We start from the raw sequence: 25,842 nt of genomic DNA on the forward strand, positions 1-25,842 counted from the left end.
CTGCAGCCAAAAATCAGGCACAGTGGTTTTTATTCCTGGAAAGAAAGGCGAACGTTGTCAATGGCAACAAGAGGAGATGCAGATGTAGCAGAGCTGAGATTGTTGTTTGCATTTGTCTCTTATATGTTGGGCTCTGCCTCTTACTGAGACTCACGGATAGTGTACTATGATGTCAAACACAGATCAGTAAAGAGTAAAGATCTGTTTGTTTTAGTTCCGATTCTGATCAAGGATCTAGGATTGTATCTAAACACTCATTCAAATAAAACTATCACCCCAAGAAATAAAACTTAGTAATATTGTTATCACACATTGTTTTGCTTACTTTAAATGCTTTTTCATCAATCACCCCAACAGGAAGTTGTGTAGATCTCTCATTGTCAGTGTAGTGTTGTCTCAGCAGCTCCCCGGCTCCTCCCTCTCACCTGACAGGAAATTATGTTGTCTTCTCATTGTCAGTCTGGTGTTGTCTCAGCAGCTCCCTCTCTCCTGGAAGAAAGATTTGTAGTTCTCTCACATTCAGTGTGGTGTTGTCTCAGCAGCTTCCTGACTCCCCTCTTACTTCTGACAGGAAGTTGTTTCGTTCTTTTATTGTCAGTGTGGTGTTGTCCCAGCAGCTCCTCGGCTCCTCCCTCTCCCTGAGATGTCATATCATCCTCTGCTGTCTCAGGAGGTATGGCTGGATCTTGTCTCTGAGCTCAAGCCCCACCCCCTGAGTGATGTCATCATTCTTGACCAGCCCAAACAGTTACATACTGTCTTGTGCTAAACATTGCCACAGGCAGAAGAGCACTCAGGGAATGAATCCAGCAGGTGCTGCAACTTCACTAAGAAATTAGATGTTCTGCAGCAGCTCTGGGCAGGGAATGGGCAGGATTTGTGTGAAAGGGCCTTCCCTTCTGGGAACTGTAGTACTAAGCAATAGCTCAACCAGGAAGTACAGGACTAAGACCTACCAAATTTTTTGGTATTTTCAGAATTGGGGCAGTCAGATTAGCATCGCTGTGTGCTTCTTCAGCATATTTATGTTTTGTTTGTTTTCTTTATTTTTTTTTATTTTTTTATTTTTACATCAGAAAACTCCTTTAATGCCATGACAGCATAACCCTATCCCCAGTTTCAGATTAGGGTTACTAGGGCCAGGGTCCCTGACCATAACCCAAACCTTTCTTTTAATTGCTGAAAATGGGGGTCATCTTTTTTTTTAACTGATCCAACATTTTTGGATAAATTTTGGACGAATTGGATAATTTTTTTTTCCGAATCAATTTGCTCAGCACTAGCTTTTCCCATAAATGCAATAAGATGAGGTTCAGGGACCGTGGGTGGTGGGGGGGACGTATTCCAAAACCCTCACCTTGAGGACTTTCTTTCATTGTCTATAACCTACATCAGTTTATCGTATAATTTGTATCCTATTAATATACATGAGACGTCTATCGATGGTAACACCGGCGCCCTCCATAGTCCACAATATATATGATGCATATGCTGCTGACTGTGCGGGACAAATTGTGACTTTATAAGACCCTTGAGGATGGAGGCCCCCCAGGCTAATGCACTTCTCTGCCCTCCTCCGATACCGCACCTGAGTCTTGTGCTAAAAAACAACTTCACCAAGCGACGGACATCAATAAATTGACACTGCGGTCCCTGGAAGCTCATCAGCCGGTTCTACTTAATGGGAAATTCATTATAAAATAATTATATGCTGGTTAATGTATGCAAGTGAGGAGCAGCGGGGGGATTATCGGGGACAAGTAAACAGGCTTTGATGTCATACATTGATAGATAAGGGTAGGGCATGTCCTGTTGTTCACTCCGAGCATCTGCATGGTGGGGGGTTAACTTTATGGTTGAAAAACTACAACTCCCAGCATGTCCAGACAGCCGTTGGCTGTCCAGGCATGCTGGGAGTTGTAGTTTTGCGACAGCTGGAGGCACTTTGATTGGGAAACCATAGCTATTTAGGCATCTTGTATGCTGATTGTATGCTGATTCAGATTTAGTTCCCCCCCCCCCCCCCCCCAGTTTGTCCCCTGATGATGCTGGCACCATCTGAGTGAAACATGCTGGGAGTTGTAGATTATACAGTTATACAATATCTGGAGGGTTGCAGTTTGGAGGCCTGAATAAAAGGACCCTGATATGATGTCAGGGTAGCCCAGCATACCCTGCAGCTGGCAGCAAGATCACATGACCCCCTGTTAGCCAAGCATTGCTTGCACTTATGTGACGTACAGTTCCCAGGCCAATCAGTAGATAGCATAGCGGTGGTTTTTTGAGGCTGATAAAACCCTAGGCATTGCATTGCGGCTGCCATCTTGGAGAGAGAGAAAGAGCTCAGAGGAACTACTGATCCCAGAAAGCCTTTACAAATCCAATAGAAAAGCTTTGAGCAGTGGACTGACCTTAGATAGTGATCTCCTGTCACCTGCATTGCTGCTGTGTTCAGTTGGTGCACTATAAATCCCAGCCAGCCCAGCAGTGTCCCTAAGGAATGAGCCCATTAAAGCTATCACGCTGAGCATTGAGCAGTGGTCTGGCCTCGAACAGTGACCTGATCCTGAATTACTTTGTCCATTTGGTGCACTACAAATCCCAGCAGTCTGACTGACTGCAGAACGAGCCTATAAAAACTATCACATTACAATACAAAGAAAGCTGAGCAAAGCAGTGGACTGAACTATATTTGACATGAATTAACTCATCAGGTTGAGGCCTACCTCAGCAATGCCCTTTCTTTGACAGGCACCACAAGCACTGACCCCATGGATGTCTGGGTCATCAGATTAGACCATTGGCCAGGACTAGCCCAGTTTTCCCTGGGTGTTCTGTCTTGTCCCCCCCTTCCGTGTAGCATCAGAGCAGCACAGTAGTTGTCGTCGTCACCCCTAAGCGAACGAACAAGATTTTCAGCCAGCAACCTGTAAAAACTGACGTTCACTAAAATAAATCAGGCATGGATCAATGAGGAATTTAAACCTCTTGTGTCAGATGTCACAGATTAGACACTATGACCTCCACCCCTGTTGTACCCTGGATACTACCAGTCTGCCAGGTTATGCTGTGGCTACTACAACTTCCTCCAGTCCACCATTGCCTGCAATTTGCTGGGTATTATAACTCTCATGAGTCCACCACTGCCTGCTGTACGCTGGCTTCTACAACTTCCACCAGTCCACCACTGCCTTCTGTCCACTGGTCACTAGAACTTCCACCAGTCAACCACTGCCTTCTGTCCGCTGGCAACTACAACTCCCATCAGTCCCCCACTGCCTGCTGTCTACTACAACTCCCACCAGTCCACCACTGCCTGCTGTCTGCTGGCTACTACAGCTCCCATCTGTCCACCACTGCCTTCTGTCCACTGGTTACTACAACTCCCACCATTCCACCACTGCCTGCCATACGCTGGCTACTAAAAGTCCACAGATGGTTTGGACATGTTATGTTTGAGCGCTCAAACTTTTTTCCCTTCCTAAAGATGTGTCTAAAGGTGTCTGAGAGTTTCTTACTAGCCTCTCCCCATCATAACCATGCACATCTAGCATGCATGTGTATGGGGGAGTCAGGAGACATGGAAGGCTTTTGAGCATCTTTAGGCACAGGACTGTAGTTGAAGATAGGTATAGAAACCTGAAGAAACTGCTGAACTGTCCATAGGAGTACACGTTATGCTGTGGCTACTACAACTTCCACCAGTCCACCACTGCCTGCAATCTGCTCGGTATGATAACTCTCATGAGTCCACTACTGCCTGCTGCACGCTGGCTTCTACAACTCCCACCAGTCCACCACTGCCTGCTACCTGCTGGATACTACAACTCTCACCAGTCCCCCGCTGCCTGCTGTCTACTACAACTCCCACCAGTCCATCACTGCCTGCTGTCTGCTGGCTACTACAACTCCTACCAGTCCACCACTGCCTGCTGTCTGCTGGCTACTACGGCTCCCACCTGTCCACCACTGCCTTCTGTCCACTGGTTACTAAAACTCCCACCATTCCACCACTGCCTGCCATACGCTGGCATCTACAAGTCCACAGGCTGTTCTCACAGATGGTTTGGACATGTTATGTTTGAGCGCTCAAACTTTTTTCCCTTCCTAAAGATGTGTCTAAAGGTGTCTGAGAGTTTCTTACTAGCCTCTCCCCATCATAACCATGCACATCTAGCATGCATGTGTATGGGGGGAATCAGGAGACATGGAAGGCTTATGAGCATCTTTAGGCACAGAACTGTAGTTGAAAATAGGTACAAAAACTTGAAGAAGCTATTGAACTGTCCATAGGAGTGCAGAATGCCCTCCAGGGAGCCAGGTTCTGACATGGTAATGGACTCCACAATTCCAGCAGAAGACAACCCCACTAAGAGGTGACTTTGGGAAAATAACTGGCATCTAGGCTCACATGTTCCACAAAGATGGAGGGTGATCCTCAGAACAATCTCCTCTGATAAGACTAAGGGACCACAGTCCAATGTTAAAAGTCCATTGTTGCAAGTTAAAACCATCTATTGAGTCCATGGATGAGATAGCTTTAGTGTCCTTTACACACGGAGATTATTGACTAAATAGCTAAGAATGATCATTGGTTGGCCTGTGTGAACAGGGGATGTGCGGCTGACAATGATGCAAGTAAAGCCATTATTGAACAATCCGATGATCATTCATGTAGCCCTGACTGCTCAATCATTGGGCCATAAGAAAGGCTCGTCATGAGAGCGCCAATCTGCTGGTCAGCACTTGTATAGGGCACAGGTCCTCCCATTTGAAGGAATTAAAGGGGTACTCTACCTGTAGACATCTTATCCCCTATCCAAAGGACAGGGGATAAGATGTCTGATTGGGGGGTTCCTGCCGCTTGGGACCCCTTGCGATCTCCCTGCTGCACCCGGCATTCGTTTAGAGCATCGGGTGCAGCACCGGAGGCTCGTGACATCACGGCCATGCCCCCTCAATGCAAGTCTATGGAAGGGGGTGTGACGGACGTCACACCCCCTTCCATAGACTTGCATTGAGGGAGCATGGCCGTGAAGTCGCAAGTGGGTCGTGGCCGTGACCTTACGAGCCTCCGCCTCGCGTAGCCAGTCATCCGTCACGGAGCAAAGTTTGCTTCATGCATTGGATGTCTGGGGTGCCGCACCCAAGATCGTGGGGGCCCAAAAGGTCTAGGGGCAGAGTACCCCTTTAATTATTAGCAAAATTTTTTCATAAATTTGTGATAATGACAGGAAGCCCTTGGATAGTGCACGAAAGGATGAAAAGCTCACACGTTCATACATAGGGTTGCCACCTGGCCGGTATTTTACTGGCACAGACGGTATTTTGACCACCCTGCCGGTATTTTTTGATATAAAAAATATACAATGGCCGGTATTTATCCAAACAATCCTCCAATATTGCACCATAACCTATATCAGTGTTTCCCAACCAAAGCACCTCCAGCTGTTGCAAAACTACAACTCCCAGCATGCCCGGACAGCCAACGGCTGTCCGGGCATGCTGGGAGTTGTAGTTTTGCAACATCTGTAGCCACCCTTGTTGGGAAACACTGATATAGTGGGAGTTGTAGTTTTCATTTGGGGTACCTGCTGAGCCCCAGGCTGTATCAGGTCATGCTGGGAGTTGTAGTTTTGCAACATCTGTAGCCACCCTTGTTGACAGCCAACGGCTGTCCGGGCATGCTGGGAGTTGTAGTTTTGCAACATCTGTAGCCACCCTTGTTGGGAAACACTGATATAGTGGGAGTTGTAGTTTTCATTTGGGGTACCTGCTGAGCCCCAGGCTGTATCAGGTCATGCTGGGAGTTGTAGTTTTGCAACATCTGTAGCCACCCTTGTTGACAGCCAACGGCTGTCCGGGCATGCTGGGAGTTGTAGTTTTGCAACATCTGTAGCCACCCTTGTTGGGAAACACTGATATAGTGGGAGTTGTAGTTTTCATTTGGGGTACCTGCTGAGCCCCAGGCTGTATCAGGTCATGCTGGGAGTTGTAGTTAGTAACTAACTACAACTTCCAAATTTAATAAAAAATAAAATAAAAAAAATCTAAAAGTTACAGCAAAACAAAATGGTACCGTTAAAATCTACAGATCGGGGTGCGCAATATATGAGCCCTCATACAGGCCCGTATAGGGAGAAATAAAAAAAAGTTATAGGTAGGGGGTCAGAATAGGACAAAATCCCCCCCCCCCCCCCCGCACATGTGTATCCTGTGATGTTATGCATATATAATTAATTATGCAAATTAGCATGGCCGGTATTTTTTGGGAAAGAAAGGTGGCAACCCTATTCATACACCAGCTGATCACTGGAGTAACTTTGCACACGAAAAATTTATTATTATTTTTTTTTTTTGCAATTGATAAATTTAGGGAACCAATCGCTGTATCTGCTAACCCTGCACCATAAAAGTGCAGAATAAAAAGGCAGAATCCAGATTAAACAACATAAAAATAGCGCAAAATTAGATGATAATTGTGCAATTGTGCAACTGCGCACCAGCTGACAAATTGACCCTGTAAGCCTTATACCAAATTTGGCAACAGTGAGGGGCGGTGATACCTTAGCAGGTTGCGGTTGTGATGATGTCGTCTGCTTCTTCCCAATACCTACAGAAGGAGCCAATGGAAGGAAGAATAGATGACTACAGGATATGTTTGTAGTCTGTAACCATAGTGACACATACTTAAGCATAGTAGCTGTAGAAACAACTTGGTAGAATATTTTTTATGTAGATTCATTTCAATCTTACTTTATTGGCTGAATATGTTTAATGTAGTCCTCTGCTTGTTACAGGAGGCCTTGAAATGAGCCGATCACAAAGTGTTTTTTTCTGCTGCCACGTTTGGTGATGTGGGTCATGAGAATGCTCTACAGCAGTGGTCTTCAACCTGCAGATGTTGCAAAACTACAACTCCCAGCATGCCCGGACAGCCAACGGCTGGGAGTTGTAGTTTTGCAACATCTGGAGGTCCGCAGGTTGAAGACCACTGCTCTATAGGATAGATAGATAGATAGATAGATAGATAGATTGATAGGTAGATAGATATGAGAGAGAGATGTGAGATAGATATGAGATAGATAGATAGATAGATAGATAGATATGAGATAGATAAATAGATATGAGATAGATAGATAAATAGATATGAGATAGATAGATAGATAGATAAATAGATAGATATGAGATAGATAAAAAGATAGATATGAGATAGATAGATATGAGATAGATGGATATGAGAGAGATAGATAGATAGATATGAGATAGATAGATATGAGATAGATAGATAGATAGATAGATAGATAGATCTGAGATAGATAGATATGAGATAGAAAGATCTGAGATAGATAGATATGAGATAGATATTAGATAGATAGATAGATAGATAGATAGATAGATAGATAGGTAGCTATGAGATAGATAAATAGATATGAGATAGAAAGATCTGAGATAGATATGAGATAGATAGATATTAAATAAATAGATAGATAAATAGATATGAGATAGAAAGATCTGAGATAGATAGATATGAGATAGATAGATATTAAATAGATAGATAGATATGAGATAGATAGATAAATAGATATGAGATAGATAAATAGATAGATATGAGATGGATATGAGATAGATAGATAGATAGATATGAGATAGATAGATAGATAGAGAGATATGAGATAGAGAGATATGAGATAGATAGATAGATAGATATGAGATAGATAGATATGAGATAGAGAGATATGAGATAGATAGATAGATATGAGATAGATAGATATGAGATAGATAGATATGAGATAGATAGATATGAGATAGATAGATATGAGATAGATAGATAGATAGATAGATAGATAGATAGATAGATATGAGATAGATACACTGCTCAAAAAAATAAAGTGAACACTTAAACAACACAATGTAACTCCAAGTCACTGACACTTCTGTGAAATCCCTCTGTCCACTCAGGAAGAACACTGATTGACAATCAATTTCACATGGAACAGACAACAGGTGGAAATTATAGGCAATTAGCAAGACACCCCCAATAAAGGAGTGGTTCTGCAGGTGGTTACCACAGACCACTTCTCAGTTCCTATGCTTCCTGGCTGATGTTTTGGTCACTTTTGAATGCTGGCGGTGCTTTCACAGTAGTGGTAGCATGAGACGGAGTCTACAATCACACAAGTGGCTCAGGTAGTGCAGCTCATCCAGAATGGCACATCAATGCGAGCTGTGGCAAGAAGGTTTGCTGTGTCTGTCAGCGTAGTGTCCAGAGCATGGAGGCGCTACCAGGAGACAGGCCAGTACATCAGGAGACATGGAGGAGGCCGTAGGAGGGAAACAACCCAGCAGCAGGACCGCTACCTCCGCCTTTGTGCAAGGAGGAGCAGGAGGAGCACTGCCAGAGCCCTGCAAAATGACCTACAGCAGGCCACAAATGTGCATGTGTGCACTTAAACAGTCAGCAACAGACTCCATGAGGGTGGTATGAGGCCCCGACGTCCACAGGCGGGGGTTGTGCTTACAAACGTGCAGGACGTTTGGCATTTGCCAGAAAACAACAAGTTGGCAAATTCACTCTGTGCTCTTCACAGATGAAAGCAGGTTCACACTGAACACATGTGACATATGTGACAGAGTCTGGAGACGCCGTGAAGAACGTTTTGCTTCCTGCAACATCCTCCAGCATGATTAGTTTGGCGGTGGGTCAGTAATGGTGTGGGGTGGCATTTCTTTGGGGGGCTGCACAGCCCTCCATGTGCTTGCCAGAGGTAGCCTGACTGCCATTAGGTACCGAGATGAGATCCTCAGACCCCTTGTGAGACCATATGCTGGTGCGGTTGACCCTGGGTTCCTCCTAATACAAGACAATGCTAGACCTCATGTGGCTGGAGTGTGTCAGCAGTTCCTACAAGAGGAAGGCATTGATGCTATGGACTGGCTGCCCGTTCCCCTGAATCTGATTGAGCACATCTGGGACATCTCGCTCCATCCACCACAGACTGTCCAGGAGTTGGCGGATGCTTTAGTCCAAGTCTGGGAGGACATCCCTCAGGAGACCATCCGCCACGTCATCAGATTCATGCCCAGGCGTTGTAGGGAGGTCATACGGGCACGTGGAGGCCACACACGCTACTGAGCCTCATTGTAACTTGTTTTAAGGACATTACATAAAGTTGGATCAGCCTGTAGTGGGGTTTTCCACTGTGATTTTGAGTGTGACTCCATATCCAGACCTCCATGGGTTGATACATTTGATTTCCATTGATAATTTTTGTGTGATTTTGTTGTCAGCTCATTCAACTATGTAAAGAGGAAAGTATTTCATACGATTAGTTCATTTATTCATATCTAGGATGTTATCGCAGTGTTCCCTTTATTTTTTTGAGCAGTGTAGATAGATAGAGAGATAGACAGATATGAGATAGATATGAGATTGAGATAGATAGATATGAGATAGATAGATAGATAGATATGAGATAGATAGATAGATATGAGATAGATTTGAGATAGATAGATATGAGATAGATAGATAGATAGGAGATAGATATGAGATAGATAGATATGAGATAGATAGATAGATAGATAGATATGAGATAGATAGATATGAGATAGATGATAGATAGATAGATAGATAAGAGATAGATAGATATGAGATAGATATGAGGTAGATAGATATGAGATAGATAGATAGATAGATAGATAGATAGGAGATAGATAGATTCATGCTAATGATATATGGTCATATAACAGATGGAATGTTCACCATTCATATTAGATGGATGATAGTACTTATTATTTGTATGTAACACACATTTATCAACCAATCACTTGTTATCTATGTACATATTAAACTGTATTGATGGGTGAGTTTCTGTTTATCCATAATCATAACTCCAGTTATAAATCATTGGATCTAGTGCCTACTAAATGTAGTTCTTTGGTTATTCGTTCACCATCAACCACAATGACGGTATCCAAAAATTGCACAGATTCCCTTGATGAGGTTATTCTGAGCTTAATGTAAGAGTCCATATTATTCAAGAAGTCTATGAAGTCAGTAAATTAAGTACCATCTCATTTCCAGATCAGAAAAATATCATCTATGTATCTCCCCCTCCCCAGCACATGGCTGAAGTGGTGGGATACAAAGATGTGATCCTACTCCAAGGAGGCTCCAAAGATGTTGGGGTAGGTTGGGGCCACATTCGTGCCCATAGCTGTGCCTGCTACTTTGAGAAACAACAACTCTGTAATGTACAATAGACATATAGAGGCTCATGATGTCAAGCGAGGCTACTACACCATTACCCCCATATAGTGACTGAATAACACCACCATACTGATACTGAATAGAACCACTATATACAGATCAATATCGCCACTAACACCACTGTACAAGAGACAAGTAATTCTGACCACACACGACTACCAGTGATGAGTGGCTGGGGCCATATTCAAATTTGCGATATTTCACAAATGTATGGACGAATATTTATCCTATGTTCACAAAATTTGCATATTCGCTTTGTTCATTCTTTTTTTTCATTCGTAATGAAATTTGCATAGTGCGCATGCACAATTTTATCTTTCACCTAAAAGAAGGGAGGGATCAGTATCTAGTCTGGACGTGCCGATATTCGCATAATTATTTGCATAAATATTTGCATGAATTTGCATAAAAAAGGAATATGCATCATTACTAATATATATTACTATAATCGTGAAATCGCAAAGTTACCATATTCGCGTTAAAAATTTGCATTTCGAATATTCACGCTCAACACCAATGACTACTGAATAATACCTTGTATTGATACTTCATAAAAACCACAGTGCACAGACCAATATCCCCCATATTGTGACCATATAGTGGTGGCCCCACCTCTACACAGGCTCTACTGACCGTATAGCAGATTACAGTGCAGTTACATCTAGTAACTCACAGGGGGCGTCTTTGTAGAGTCATTCTCTCTCCTTTTCTTCTCTGTCTTGCTCAGACCGCCATGTAGTCTACTTCCAACCATGACTCGCCGCAGAATCTTTTCCCTACTTTTCCCAACCCCAAGAGTCAGAGTGTAAGTGGTGTAGCATACGACATTGCCACTAATCTCCAGGTGGCGCCCATCCATTAGTATTCATGCAGTGCCCCTGGCCCAGTGAATGTAAACTAAGCAGCAGGAATCCAACAGCCAAGATATAGCATCAGAAATGGGCCAGAATTCTGCCAAGTGATGTGACTTGTACCACATTTATTATGAGCTAAACACTTTTTTTTGCTGGGTCAGACGGAAGGGGTGTGGCCTCATCAAAAGGGGTGTGGCTTCCATTCAAATGAGTACGGCTTACGTGAACCAAAAATGCACCAAAATGTTGGCACACCATTCTGGTTTGAAGTATGCCAACAACTACATGGCCAGAACTTAGATGAGACAGCCTTTAGATACACCATTGTATGAATCAGCTTGATAAATCTTGTGTATTGGTCTAAGTTTGCCCTATGGACTAGTATAATGTTTCCCAACCGGGGTGCCTCCAGCTGTTGCAAAACTACAACTCCCAGCATGCCCGGACAGCCTTCGGCTGTCTGGGCATACTGGGAGTTGTAGTTTTGCAACAGCTGGAGGCACCCTGGTTGGGAAACAATGGACTAATGAATCTGGGCCTCTCTGCTCAGTGTGCTTGTATGCCTTTCTGCTCAGTGAGTACAAGAGCCGAGAAAATCACAGAAAATTCAGATTTGGACAAATCAATTCACATATCTTTTAGCCGAAGGCTGTCCGGGCATACTGGGAGGTGTAGTTTTGAAACAGCTGAAGGCATCCTGGTTGGGAAACACTGGACTTGTGAATCTGGGCCTCTCTGCTCAGTGTTCTTGTATGCCTTTCTGCTCAGTGAGTACAGGAACCGAGAAAATCACCAAAAATTCCGATTTGGACAAATCAATTCACTCATCTTTTAGAGCCAAAGGCTGTCCGGGCATACTGGGAGTTGTAGTTTTGCAACAGCTGGAGGCACCCTCTTTGGGAAACAATGGACTCTGCTCAGTGTGCTTGTATGCCTTTCTGCTCAGTAAGTACAGCAGCTGAGACAATCACCAAGAATTCTAATTCGGACAAATCAATTCACTCATCTTTTAGCTAAAGGCTGTCCGGGCATACTGGGAGTAGAAGTTTTGCAACAGCTGAAGGCACCCTGGTTGGGAAACACTGGACTAGTGAATCTTGGCCTCTCTGCTCAGTGTTCTTGTATGCCTTTCTGCTCAGTGAATACGGGAGCCGAGAAAATCCCAGAAAATTCCAATTTGGACAAATCCATTCACTCATCTTTTAATGATAATTAATAATAAGGATTCATTACAACTTTATCAGTATAAAAAATCTAAGTGGTTACTTAATAATTTTATTGTAGTATTCTTTCTGTTATTACTTTTTTTGGTTTTATTATAATGATATTATTGTTGTTTTTGTTTGTTATCCTTGTTGTTGTTATTATTTATAATTCGATTTGCCTTGTGTTAATATGTCCCAATCTATACAATGATTTATTTATTTTTTATGTTTTTTATGATATTCCTTTGTATTCTTTTGTTACTATTTTCACAATTATTACTGCAATATCATTATTATAAATACGAGTATTGATACGTTCTTTGACGGTAACTTCCTGTCGCCCCCCGGCCGCCCGTGGCCCATCTGTATAATGACTTAATCCCCGTCCTCGGTGCGGCTCTGCTCCTACAGCTTGTGCTTCCATTTCCAGCATTGTATTAGTGGGGAGGCATCTGGGCTCCTGCAGTCATATGTAAGTCAGGTTCTCGCTCGCTTGTGTTTTTTCTTCCACCCTCTCTCAGAATTTCCTTATTTTTTTTTTCTCTCTCTCTCTCTCTCTCTCTCTCCAGCTGGTATAATTTATTCCGGCAACCTCCCAGACCAAGATAACCTGTTCAGTCAGCTGGAGCCCCCTGCGGACAGCTGTCTCCCTTTTAGCTGATGGAAAACTGCCACTAGCCAGTGAATAGAAGGAGGATGTAGCAGAGCCTGACAATACCACAGAAGCCTCAGCATCAGCACTAGCTCTATGCTCCTCTATTGTTCCTTGGTGTTAAATGCTTCTTCCTGCTCAACTGGCCTGCACAATAGCTGGAGAGCTCCCTGCTCCTCAGGGCTGACACAATAAAGGACAACTGAGGGCTAAACCCCATCTCAAGTGGAGCTCTTCCCATTGTGTTCCAGCCTCGACCACATATCCGCCTTTTCCGAAAGGCAATGGGTCTACCGGGGAGATGCCCCTTATCCTTCCCCGATTCCTGCTGTGGAGTGATTGTGCTTATCCTGCTGGTGGCTTTATGGGAAGCGGATTCACAGGGCGAGCACGACAGCAAAAGTATATACGTGTGGAATACAGGTGAGTGCGCCGGAGACTGCGCTCAGCATCTTATTGTGTCTTCTCTACATGTGGACGTCCCAGGTTATGTGGCGGATGATGGGTCAAGTAGTATGACCTGATGGGGAAGGGACATGAATGGGGAGTTTTATTTATATAACAGATTCTATCTACCTCATATTCATCTATTTCATATCTATCTATCTATCTATCTATCTATCTATCTTTCTACCTCATATCTATCTACCTCATATCTATCTATCTATCTATCTATCTATCTATCTACCTCATATCTATCTATCTATCTATCTATCTCATATCCATCTATTTATCTGTCTCATATCTATTTCATATCTATCTATCTATCTCCTATCTATCTATCTATCTATCTATCTATCTATCTATCTATCTATCTATCATCTATCTATCTATATCACATCTATCTATCATCTATGTCACCTCCCTTCTATCCATCTGTTCAACTATGTACCTGTGCAGTATCTATCTCATATCTATGTTATATTTATCCATTCATCTGTGGTCTGTCTACATACTTGCACCATGTATATCTATTCATATACTCTTTGATCTAGCCTTCCTTAAGACTGACTATCTATCTATCTGTCTGTCTGTCTATCAATTTCATATCAGTCTATCTACTTATTATTCTGAGATCTATCTATCTATCCATCTGTCTATTTTATATCTATTTATCTTATATATTTCTATCTATCTCATATCTATCTATCTATCTCATATCTATCTATCTGATATCTATCTCCTATCTATCTCATATCTATCTATCTCATATCTTTCTATCTATCTCATATCTATCTATCTCTCTCATATCTATCTATCTATCTCATATCTCTCTCTCTCATATCTATCTATCTCATATCTAACTATCTCATATCTATCTATCTATCTATCTATCTATCTATCTATCTATCTATCTATCTCATATCTATCTATCTCATATCTATCTATCTATCTATCTCATATCTATCTATCTATCTATCTCATATCTATCTATCTCATATCTATCTATCTATCTATCTATCTATCTATCTATCTCATATCTCACTCATATCTATCTATCTATCTCATATCTATCTATCTATCTATCTTTCACCCATCAGGTCATTTTGCTTTACTGTTCTATATCTCTGTTTGGATGTTCCAGGTGTATTATCCACAGGGGCACCGCCTGTGTTTTTGGGTGACTGTGACAAGGCTGCCGGTTATTGCTCTACTATATACCGTATATATATATATATAGTGCACTTTGTGTTGACTTCATTTCTGGGCACGGATGGTCTCTAGAGCCGCAGGATGAAACTTTCCAGCTGGCCTGATTTCCTATGTGACCACAGTGACAAGTTTGCATTTGTCAGTGACATAGATTCAGAAAATGAGGCTTCTCGCGGACATCATCTCGCAGTGTGACAGGCAGAACAGTGGGCAGACGCCCGCTCCCGCAGCCCTGCATTGTGCGCAGAGATGTTTTACAGTGGTCGTGTGCTTGTAATCCAATGACCGTTATTGTAGGCTTGACTGGCTCTATATAAGAGAAGCTCCTGGAGCATGCCATGGATCCTAGTGGGTGGCACTGCCATGGGTCAGGCTCCCAATCACCAGCAAAACGACAACTGTGCCCAGTCATTGCAATGGTAACAGACTGTATTATAGGAGGTGGTATTTGAAGTGAAGAGAATATAGGTGAAAATGAAAACCAACTTCCCTTGGCACGGTGCCATGAGGGCAGATCCACTTACCATGACACAGATACTCTACATTTATCCAGATGTTCACTGAAAAGATTAAAGGGGGGGGGGGATGTGTCAATTCAACCCAAGGGCACAACAGCTCTTCGCCCTACTGATGCCAGGGCAAATGTGGTCCAGGGCGATCCTTTGTGTCATGTGGGTTGAGGAGGGACGTGTTTTCATTGGGTTTCAATAGACGCTTAATTAGCGCTGTTTGCACACAATGGGAGAATTTGCATAAAAGGCTCCGACAAAAAAAAAAGACTCGAATACAAATAATGGCGATTATTACGGTGACAGACTGGTCCAGATTTGGGTTAATGGACATGGGGGGCAATGTTAAATATTTTCTCAATTGTCCCTGAAGGATTGAATCGGCAATTAAAGGGTGTCTGCTGTTGCAACTGTTGCAATTAGAATGTTGAGTAATTGGAAACATTGTTGCCAAAGGTGATTTCAATTTGAATTTGATTCAAAGGCGTTTCGTGCAGCAACTGTTATCAATAGAACGTGGAGATGTTGGATACATTGTTGCAAAGTTGGATTTAAAGGGGTCCTCCACTGAAAAATATATATTTTTTTTAATCAACTGGTGCCAGAAAGTTAAACAGATTTGTAAATTACTTCTATTAAAAAATCCTAATCCTTCCAGTACTTATCAGCTGCTATATACTCCACAGGAAGTTCTTTTCTTTTTGAATTTCCTTTCTGTCTGACCACAGTGCTCTCTGCTGACATCTCTGTCCATTTTAGGAACTGTCCAGAGTAAGAGCAAATTCCCATAGCAAACCTCTCCTGCTCCGGACAATTCCTAAAATGGACAGAGGTGGCAGCAGAGAGCACTGTGGTCAGACAGAAAGGAAATTCAAAAAGAAAAGAACTTCCTGTTGAGCATTTAGCAGCTGATAAGTACTGGAAGGATTAAGATTTTGTTTTTAATAGAAGTAATTTACAAATCTGTTTAACCTTCTGGCACCAGTTGATTTATAAAAAAGAAGTTTCCCACCGGAGTACCCCTTTAAATGTGAATATGTATTTAAAGGGGCACTCCGCTCCCCCAGCGTTTGGAATATTTTGTTCCGAACGCTTGGAGCAGGCGGGGATCATGGCGTCCTGGTCACGCCCCCTCGTGATGTCATGCCATGCCCCCTCAATGCAAGTCTATGGGAGGGGGCGTGCCACGCCCCCTCCCATAGACTTGCATTGAGGGGGCGTGGTGTAGCATCATGAGGGGCATTAAAACAATGCCTGGTGCTGCACAGAGATCGCGGGGCTCCCAGCTGCAGGACCCCCACAATCAGACATCTTATCACCTATCCTTTGCATAGGGGATAAGATGTTTAAGGGTGGAGTACACCTTTAACAACAGAGGCAGCAGAGCTGGGATTGGATGGTTCGGCAGACTTCATCAACTATGGGTGCATTCACACCACATTTTGTACATACGGGTGCCGGATCCGGTGGGGGGAGGGGCAAACCGGGCGCTCCCATCCCCCAGCTGAATCAGCCCGTGACTCCATTTACTTTAATGACCCGACCGGAGTCAAACGGTGACTCTGGTCGGCTCAGTTTTGTCCCGTAGGCTGAACCGGACCTAAAACCGTAGCTTACTACGGTTTGGTCCAAAACCGCATAAGGGACAAAACTGAGCCAACCGGAGTCACCGTTTGACTCCGGTCGGGTCATTAAAGTAAATGGAGTCACGGGCTGATTCAGCTGGGGGATGGGAGCGCCCGGTTTTCCCCTCCCCCCACCGGATCCGGCACCCGTATGTACAAAATGTGGTGTGAATGCAGCCTATCACTGGTTTGACATAGGACTGTTTAGGCACAAATGACTCGGTCCCAGCTCTGCTACATCTGTTTGTAGGATTCTAAAGAAGGTTTGAAGCCGGTGCCACGCTTTACCGTGCGGTTGCGCTCCTAATGTTGCCGTACACAAAGCTTGATGAGCTCGGAGCACAGAGTCTATGCGACACAGACGGCTAAGCCTCCGTAAATTGGGTTAGCTTTCCATCTCGCTGATAGCACAGCTTATCACCGTAATGGAAGGTACTCATTCTTTGATTTGTCTTAACGGAGCCGTTGCCTCCAGGGTTCGCGCTCGCTGTAGACCCGGTTGATGCGAAAGTGATTACGAAATGAATCTGGGAATTATACAACTGCTCCGACCGGGACGAGTCCCTACACAGGACTATGTAGATGTATATTTATTATTATGACTATTGTTATATAAATCATTTCTTTGTGAGTTCGTAGATGGTGCATTTACCTTCTCTCCACCCCGTACATTTATTAGACCCAGAAATGACCCTCTCATACCTTATTACTGTACATTCAGCTTTGCCCACATCTTATAATGGGTATTGACTGGTTGAGTTAAAGGGGTACTCCACTGGAAAACATTATTATTATTATTATTATTATTATTTGAGTTAAAGGGGTACTCCACTGGAAAACATTATTATTATTATTATTATTTTATTCAACTGGTGCAAGAAAGTTAAACAGATTTGTAAATGACTTCTATTAAAAAAAAAATTCCAATCCTTCCAGTACTTATCAGCTGCTGTTATGATGCACAGGAAGTTCTTTTCTTTTTGAATTTCCTTTCTGCCTGACCACAGTGCTCTCTGCTGACACCTCTGTCCATGTCAGGAACTGTCCAGAGCAGGAGATGTTTTCTATGGGGATTTGCTCCTACTCTGGACAGTTCCTAAAATGGACAAAGGTGTCAACCGAGAGCACTGTGGTCAGGCATAAAAGAACTTCCTATGGATCATAACAGCAGCTGATAAGTACTGGAAGGATTAAGATTTTTTAACAGAAGTCATTTACAAATCTGTTTAACTTTCTGGCACCAGTTGAATAAAAAAAGTAAATAATGTTTTCCAGTGGAGTACCCCTTTAAAGGGGTATTCCGGCTTTATATATCTTATTCCCTAGACTACCTCAATCCCATAGACTACCTCAATGCAAGTCTATGGGAGGGGGCGTGGCGGCCCCCTCCCATAGACTTGCATTGAGGGGACGTGGCCATGACATTACGAGGGGGTGTGGCCGTGACATCACGACCCCCCGCCGCCCGCACCCAGCGTTCAGAAAAAAATGTTCCGAACGCTGGGGCAGTGGAGTACCCCTTAAATTCATGTCCCCCTCCTGTAATACTTCCCTAACTAAGTGTCTCAAATTTATTTTTCCTCACTACATATGGCGAGTCTATGTTATCATTATTAGTTTATGAGTTTTATATAAGATCCTGACTACTCATTTGGTCATTACCAGTGTCCCTATAGCAGTGGTTCCCAACCAGTGTCCTTATAGCAGTGTTTCCCAACCAGTGTCCCTATAGCAGTGGTTCCCAACCAGTGTCCCTATAGCAGTGTTTCCAAACCAGTGTCCCTATAGCAGTGGTTCCCAACCAGTGTCCTTATAGCAGTGGTTCCCAACCAGTGCCTTATAGCAATGTTTCCCAACCAGTGTCCCTATAGCAGTGGTTCCCAACCAGTGTCCCTATAGCAGTGTTTCCCAACCAGTGTTCCTATAGCAGTGTTTCCCAACCAGTGTCCCTATAGCAGTGGTTCCCAACCAGTGTCCTTATAGCAGTGGTTCCCAACCACTGTCCCTATAGCATTGGTTCCCAACCAGTGTCCCTATAGCAGTGGTTCCCAACCAGTGTCCTTATAGCAATGTTTCCCAACCAGTGTCCCTATAGCAGTGGTTCCCAACCAGTGTCCCTATAGCAGTGTTTCTCAACCAGTGTCCCTATACCAGTGTTTCCCAACCAGTGTCCCTATAGCAGTGTTTCCCAACCAGTGTCCCTATAGCAGTGTTTCCCAACCAGTGTCCCTATAGCAGTGGTTCCCAACCAGTGTCCTTATAGCAGTGGTTCCCAACCAGTGTCCCTATAGCAGTGTTTCCCAACCAGTGTCCCTATACCAGTGTTTCCCAACCAGTGTCCCTATAGCAGTGTTTCCCAACCAGTGTCCCTATAGCAGTGTTTCCCAACCAGTGTCCCTATAGCAGTGTTTCCCAACCAGTGTCCCTATAGCAGTGTTTCCCAACCAGTGTCCCTATAGCAGTGGTTCCCAACCAGTGTCCTTATAGCAGTGGTTCCCAACCAGTGTCCTTATAGCAGTGGTTCCCAACCAGTGTCCCTATAGCAGTGGTTCCCAACCAGTGTCCTTATAGCAATATTTCCCAACCAGTGTCCCTATAGCAGTGGTTCCCAACCAGTGTCCTTATAGCAGTGGTTCCCAACCAGTGTCCTTATAGCAGTGGTTCCCAATCAGTGTCCTTATAGCAGTGTTTCCCAACCAGTGTCCCTATAACAGTGTTTCCCAACCAGTGTCCCTATACCAGTGTTTCCCAACCAGTGTCCCTATACCAGTGTTTCCCAACCAGTGTCCCTATAGCAGTGTTTCCCAACCAGTGTCCCTATAGCAGTGTTTCCCAACCAGTGTCCCTATACCAGTGTTTCCCAGCCAGTGTCCCTATAGCAGTGGTTCCCAACCAGTGTCCCTATAGCAGTGTTTTCCATCCAGTGTCCCTATAGCAGTGTTTCCCAACCAGTGTCCCTATAGCAGTGTTTCCCAACCAGTGTCCCTATAGCAGTGTTTCCCAACCAGTGTCCCTATAGCAGTGTTTCCCAACCAGTGTCCCTATACCAGTGTTTCCCAACCAGTGTCCCTATAGCAGTGTTTCCCAACCAGTGTCCCTATAGCAGTGGTTCCCAACCAGTGTCCTTATAGCAGTGTTTCCCAACCAGTGTCCTTATAGCAGTGTTTCCCAACCAGTGTCCCTATAGCAGTGTTTCCCAACCAGTGTCCCTATAGCAGTGGTTCCCAACCAGTGTCCTTATAGATGTGTTTCCCAACCAGTGTCCTTATAGCAGTGTTTCCCAACCAGTGTCCCTATAGCAGTGTTTCCCAACCAGTGTCCCTATAGCAGTGGTTCCCAACCAGTGTCCCTATAGCAGTGGTTCCCAACCAGTGTCCCTATAGCAGTGGTTCCCAACCAGTGTCCCTATAGCAGTGGTTCCCAACCAGTGTCCCTATAGCAGTGGTTCCCAACCAGTGTCCCTATAGCAGTGGTTCCCAACCAGTGTCCCTATAGCAGTGGTTCCCAACCAGTGTCCTTATAGCAATGTTTCCCAACCAGTGTCCCTATAGCAGTGGTTCCCAACCAGTGTCCCTATAGCAGTGTTTCTCAACCAGTGTCCCTATAGCAGTGGTTCCCAACCAGTGTCCCTATAGCAGTGTTTCTCAACCAGTGTCCCTATACCAGTGTTTCCCAACCAGTGTCCCTATAGCAGTGTTTCCCAGCCAGTGTCCCTATAGCAGTGTTTCCCAACCAGTGTCCCTATAGCAGTGGTTCCCAACCAGTGTCCTTATAGCAGTGGTTCCCAACCAGTGTCCCTATAGCAGTGTTTCCCAACCAGTGTCCCTATACCAGTGTTTCCCAACCAGTGTCCCTATAGCAGTGTTTCCCAACCAGTGTCCCTATAGCAGTGTTTCCCAACCAGTGTCCCTATAGCAGTGTTTCCCAACCAGTGTCCCTATAGCAGTGTTTCCCAACCAGTGTCCCTATAGCAGTGGTTCCCAACCAGTGTCCTTATAGCAGTGGTTCCCAACCAGTGTCCTTATAGCAGTGGTTCCCAACCAGTGTCCCTATAGCAGTGGTTCCCAACCAGTGTCCTTATAGCAATATTTCCCAACCAGTGTCCCTATAGCAGTGTTTCCCAACCAGTGTCCCTATAGCAGTGTTTCCCAACCAGTGTCCCTATAGCAGTGTTTCCCAACCAGTGTCCCTATAGCAGTGGTTCCCAACCAGTGTCCTTATAGCAGTGGTTCCCAACCAGTGTCCTTATAGCAGTGGTTCCCAACCAGTGTCCCTATAGCAGTGGTTCCCAACCAGTGTCCTTATAGCAATATTTCCCAACCAGTGTCCCTATAGCAGTGGTTCCCAACCAGTGTCCTTATAGCAGTGGTTCCCAACCAGTGTCCTTATAGCAGTGGTTCCCAATCAGTGTCCTTATAGCAGTGTTTCCCAACCAGTGTCCCTATAACAGTGTTTCCCAACCAGTGTCCCTATACCAGTGTTTCCCAACCAGTGTCCCTATACCAGTGTTTCCCAACCAGTGTCCCTATAGCAGTGTTTCCCAACCAGTGTCCCTATAGCAGTGTTTCCCAACCAGTGTCCCTATACCAGTGTTTCCCAGCCAGTGTCCCTATAGCAGTGGTTCCCAACCAGTGTCCCTATAGCAGTGTTTCCCATCCAGTGTCCCTATAGCAGTGTTTCCCAACCAGTGTCCCTATAGCAGTGTTTCCCAACCAGTGTCCCTATAGCAGTGTTTCCCAACCAGTGTCCCTATACCAGTGTTTCCCAACCAGTGTCCCTATACCAGTGTTTCCCAACCAGTGTCCTTATAGCAGTGGTTCCCAACCAGTGTCCTTATAGCAGTGGTTCCCAACCAGTGTCCCTATAGCAGTGGTTCCCAACCAGTGTCCTTATAGCAATATTTCCCAACCAGTGTCCCTATAGCAGTGGTTCCCAACCAGTGTCCTTATAGCAGTGGTTCCCAACCAGTGTCCTTATAGCAGTGGTTCCCAATCAGTGTCCTTATAGCAGTGTTTCCCAACCAGTGTCCCTATAACAGTGTTTCCCAACCAGTGTCCCTATACCAGTGTTTCCCAACCAGTGTCCCTATACCAGTGTTTCCCAACCAGTGTCCCTATAGCAGTGTTTCCCAACCAGTGTCCCTATAGCAGTGTTTCCCAACCAGTGTCCCTATACCAGTGTTTCCCAGCCAGTGTCCCTATAGCAGTGGTTCCCAACCAGTGTCCCTATAGCAGTGTTTCCCATCCAGTGTCCCTATAGCAGTGTTTCCCAACCAGTGTCCCTATAGCAGTGTTTCCCAACCAGTGTCCCTATAGCAGTGTTTCCCAACCAGTGTCCCTATACCAGTGTTTCCCAACCAGTGTCCCTATACCAGTGTTTCCCAACCAGTGTCCCTATAGCAGTGTTTCCCAACCAGTGTCCCTATAGCAGTGGTTCCCAACCAGTGTCCTTATAGCAGTGTTTCCCAACCAGTGTCCTTATAGCAGTGTTTCCCAACCAGTGTCCCTATAGCAGTGTTTCCCAACCAGTGTCCCTATAGCAGTGGTTCCCAACCAGTGTCCTTATAGATGTGTTTCCCAACCAGTGTCCTTATAGCAGTGTTTCCCAACCAGTGTCCCTATAGCAGTGTTTCCCAACCAGTGTCCCTATAGCAGTGGTTCCCAACCAGTGTCCCTATAGCAGTGGTTCCCAACCAGTGTCCCTATAGCAGTGTTTCCCAACCAATGTCCCTATAGCAGTGGTTCTCAACCAGTGTCCCTATAGCAGTGGTTCCCAACCAGTGACCCTATAGCAGTGGTTCCCAACCAGTGTCCCTATAGCAGTGGTTCCCAACCAGTGTCCCTATAGCAATGTTTCCCAACCAGTGTCCCTATAGCAGTGGTTCCCAACCAGTGTCCCTATAGCAGTGTTTCTCAACCAGTGTCCCTATAGCAGTGGTTCACAACCAGTGTCCCTATAGCAGTGGTTCACAACCAGTTTCCCTATAGCAGTGGTTCCCAACCAGTGTCCCTATAGCAGTGTTTCCCAACCAGTGTCCCTATAGCAGTGTTTCCCAACCAGTGTCCCTATAGCAGTGGTTCCCAACCAGTGTCCCTATAGCAGTGGTTCCCAACCAGTGTCCCTATAGCAGTGGTTCCCAACCAGTGTCCCTATAGCAGTGGTTCCCAACCAGTGTCCCTATAGCAGTGGTTCCCAACCAGTGTCCCTATAGCAGTGTTTCCCAACCAGTGTCCCTATAGCAGTGTTTCCCAACCAGTGTCCCTATAGCAGTGGTTCCCAACCAGTGTCCCTATAGCAGTGGTTCCCAACCAATGTCTTTATACCAGTGGTTCCCAACCAGTGTCCCTATAGCAGTGGTTCCCAACCAGTGTCCCTATAGCAGTGGTTCCCAACCAGTGTCCCTATAGCAGTGGTTCCTGTTACGCCTAGCGCTCCGGGTCCCCGCTCCTCCCCGGAGCGCTCACGGCGTCTCTCTCCCCGCAGCGCCCCGGTCAGTCCCGCTGACCGGGAGCGCTGCACTGTCATGGCCGTTGGGGATGCGATTCGCACAGCGGGACGCGCCCGCTCGCGAATCGCATCCAAGGTCACTTACCCGTCCCGGTCCCCTGCTGTCATGTGCTGGCGCGCGCGGCTCCGCTCTCTAGGGCGCGCGCGCGCCAGCTCTCTGAGACTTAAAGGGCCAGTGCACCAATGATTGGTGCCTGGCCCAATTAGCTTAATTGGCTTCCACCTGCTCCCAGACTATATCTGACCTCCTCCCATGCACTCCCTTGCCGGATCTTGTTGCCTTGTGCCAGTGAAAGCGTTTAGTGTGTCCAAAGCCTGTGTACCTGAACTTCTGCTATCCATCCTGACTACGAACCTTGCCGCCTGCCCCGACCTTCTGCTACGTCTGACCTTGCCTCTGCCTAGTCCTTCTGTCCCACGCCTTCTCAGCAGTCAGTGAGGTTGAGCCGTTGCTAGTGGATACGACCTGGTTGCTACTGCCGCAGCAAGACCATCCCGCTTTGCGGCGGGCTCTGGTGAAAACCAGTAGCCTCTTAGAATCGGTCCACTAGCACGGTCCACGCCAATCCCTCGCTGACACAGCGGATCCACAACCCGTAAGCCGAATCGTGACAGTAGATCCGGCCATGGATCCCGCTGAGGTGCCGCTGCCAAGTCTCGCTGATCTTCCCACGGTGGTCGCGCAGCAATCGCAGCAGATTGCCCAACAAGGACAGCAGCTGTCGCAGTTGACCGCCATGTTACAGCAAATTCTGCCTCTGCTACAGCAGCAACCATCTCCTCCGCCAGCTCCTGCACCTCCTCCGCAGCGAGTGGCCGCTCCTAACCTCCGCTTGTCCCTGCCGGACAAATTTGATGGGGACTCCAGACTCTGCCGTGGATTTTTGTCTCAGTGTTCCCTGCATATGGAGATGTTGTCAGACTTGTTTCCTACAGAACGGTCTAAGGTGGCGTTCGTAGTAAGCCTTCTTTCAGGAAAGGCCTTGTCTTGGGCCACACCGCTCTGGGACCGCAATGATCCTGCCACAGCCACAGTCCAGTCCTTCTTTGCTGAAGTCCGAAGTGTCTTTGAGGAACCTGCCCGAGCCTCTTCTGCTGAGACTGCCTTGCTGAACCTGGTCCAGGGTAATTCTTCCGTTGGCGAGTACGCCATACAATTCCGTACTCTTGCTTCTGAACTATCCTGGAATAACGAGGCTCTCTGCGCGACCTTTAAAAAAGGCCTATCCAGTCGCATCAAGGATGTGCTGGCCGCACGAGAGATTCCTGCCAACCTCCAAGAACTCATCCATTTGGCTACCCGCATTGACATGCGTTTTTCTGAGCGACACCAAGAGCTCCGCCAGGAAAAAGACTTAGATCTCTGGGCACCTCTTCCACAGCATCCTTTGCAGTCTACGCCTGGGCCTCCCGCCGAGGAGGCCATGCAAGTGGATCGGTCTCGCCTGACCCTGGAAGAGAGGAATCGCCGTAGAGAAGAAAATCTCTGTCTGTACTGTGCCAGTACCGAGCATTTCTTGGTGGATTGCCCTATCCGTCCTCCACGCCTGGGAAACGCACGCACGCACCCAGCTCACGTGGGTGTGGCGTCTCTTGGTTCTAAGTCTGCTTCTCCACGTCTCACGGTGCCCGTGCGGATTTCTCCTTCAGCCAACTCCTCCCTCTCAGCCGTGGCCTGCTTGGACTCTGGTGCCTCTGGAAATTTTATATTGGAGTCCTTTGTGAATAAATTCAGCATCCCGGTGACCCGTCTCGTCAAGCCGCTCTACATTTCCGCGGTCAACGGAGCCAGATTGGACTGCACCGTGTGTTTCCGCACAGAACCCCTCCTGATGTCTATTGGACCCCACCTCGAGAGGATTGAGCTCTTCGTTTTCCCCGGCTGTACCTCTGAGGTCCTCCTCGGTCTGCCTTGGCTCCGGCTTCATTCCCCCACCCTTGATTGGACCACCGGGGAGATCAAGAACTGGGACTCTGCCTGCCATGGGAAGTGCCTCTCCCCCCCTCCCAGTCCCGTCAGGCAAGCCTCTGTGCCTCCTCATGGCCCCCGTCCTGGTGTCACACTGCCCCGTGCCAGGCTTCGCCCTCTGCCCTCCCTCCCCATTCCCACTCCTGCTGTGCTGCCTCCCGTTGAGGAAACCCTCCATTCTTTCCCGGTGTCCTCATCCCAGGGGAGACAAAGAAAAGGGGAGACCTAAGGGGGGGGTACTGTTACGCCTAGCGCTCCGGGTCCCCGCTCCTCCCCGGAGCGCTCACGGCGTCTCTCTCCCCACAGCGCCCCGGTCAGTCCCGCTGACCGGGAGCGCTGCACTGTCATGGCCGTTGGGGATGCGATTCGCACAGCGGGACGCGCCCGCTCGCGAATCGCATCCCAGGTCACTTACCCGTCCCGGTCCCCTGCTGTCATGTGCTGGCGCGCGCGGCTCCGCTCTCTAGGGTGCGCGCGCGCCAGCTCTCTGAGACTTAAAGGGCCAGTGCACCAATGATTGGTGCCTGGCCCAATTAGCTTAATTGGCTTCCACCTGCTCCCAGACTATATCTGACCTCCTCCCATGCACTCCCTTGCC

At 46.1% G+C, this 25,842-nt stretch overlaps 1 protein-coding gene across 1 annotated transcript in view; it reads left to right on the plus strand.

The window, feature by feature from the left end:
* THSD7A (thrombospondin type 1 domain containing 7A) overlaps nucleotides 1-25,842 on the plus strand; it is a 537,615-nt gene that overhangs the window by 237,493 nt on the left and 274,280 nt on the right. The window contains exon 3 of the mRNA XM_056518919.1: nucleotides 12,899-13,404. Within this exon, the coding sequence (XP_056374894.1) occupies nucleotides 13,266-13,404 (139 nt within the window). The 5' untranslated portion in view covers nucleotides 12,899-13,265. The remainder of the gene's footprint in view (nucleotides 1-12,898; nucleotides 13,405-25,842) is intronic.

This window comes from Hyla sarda, chromosome 5 (genome assembly GCF_029499605.1).
Source record: "Hyla sarda isolate aHylSar1 chromosome 5, aHylSar1.hap1, whole genome shotgun sequence".
Taxonomy (NCBI): domain Eukaryota; kingdom Metazoa; phylum Chordata; class Amphibia; order Anura; family Hylidae; genus Hyla; species Hyla sarda.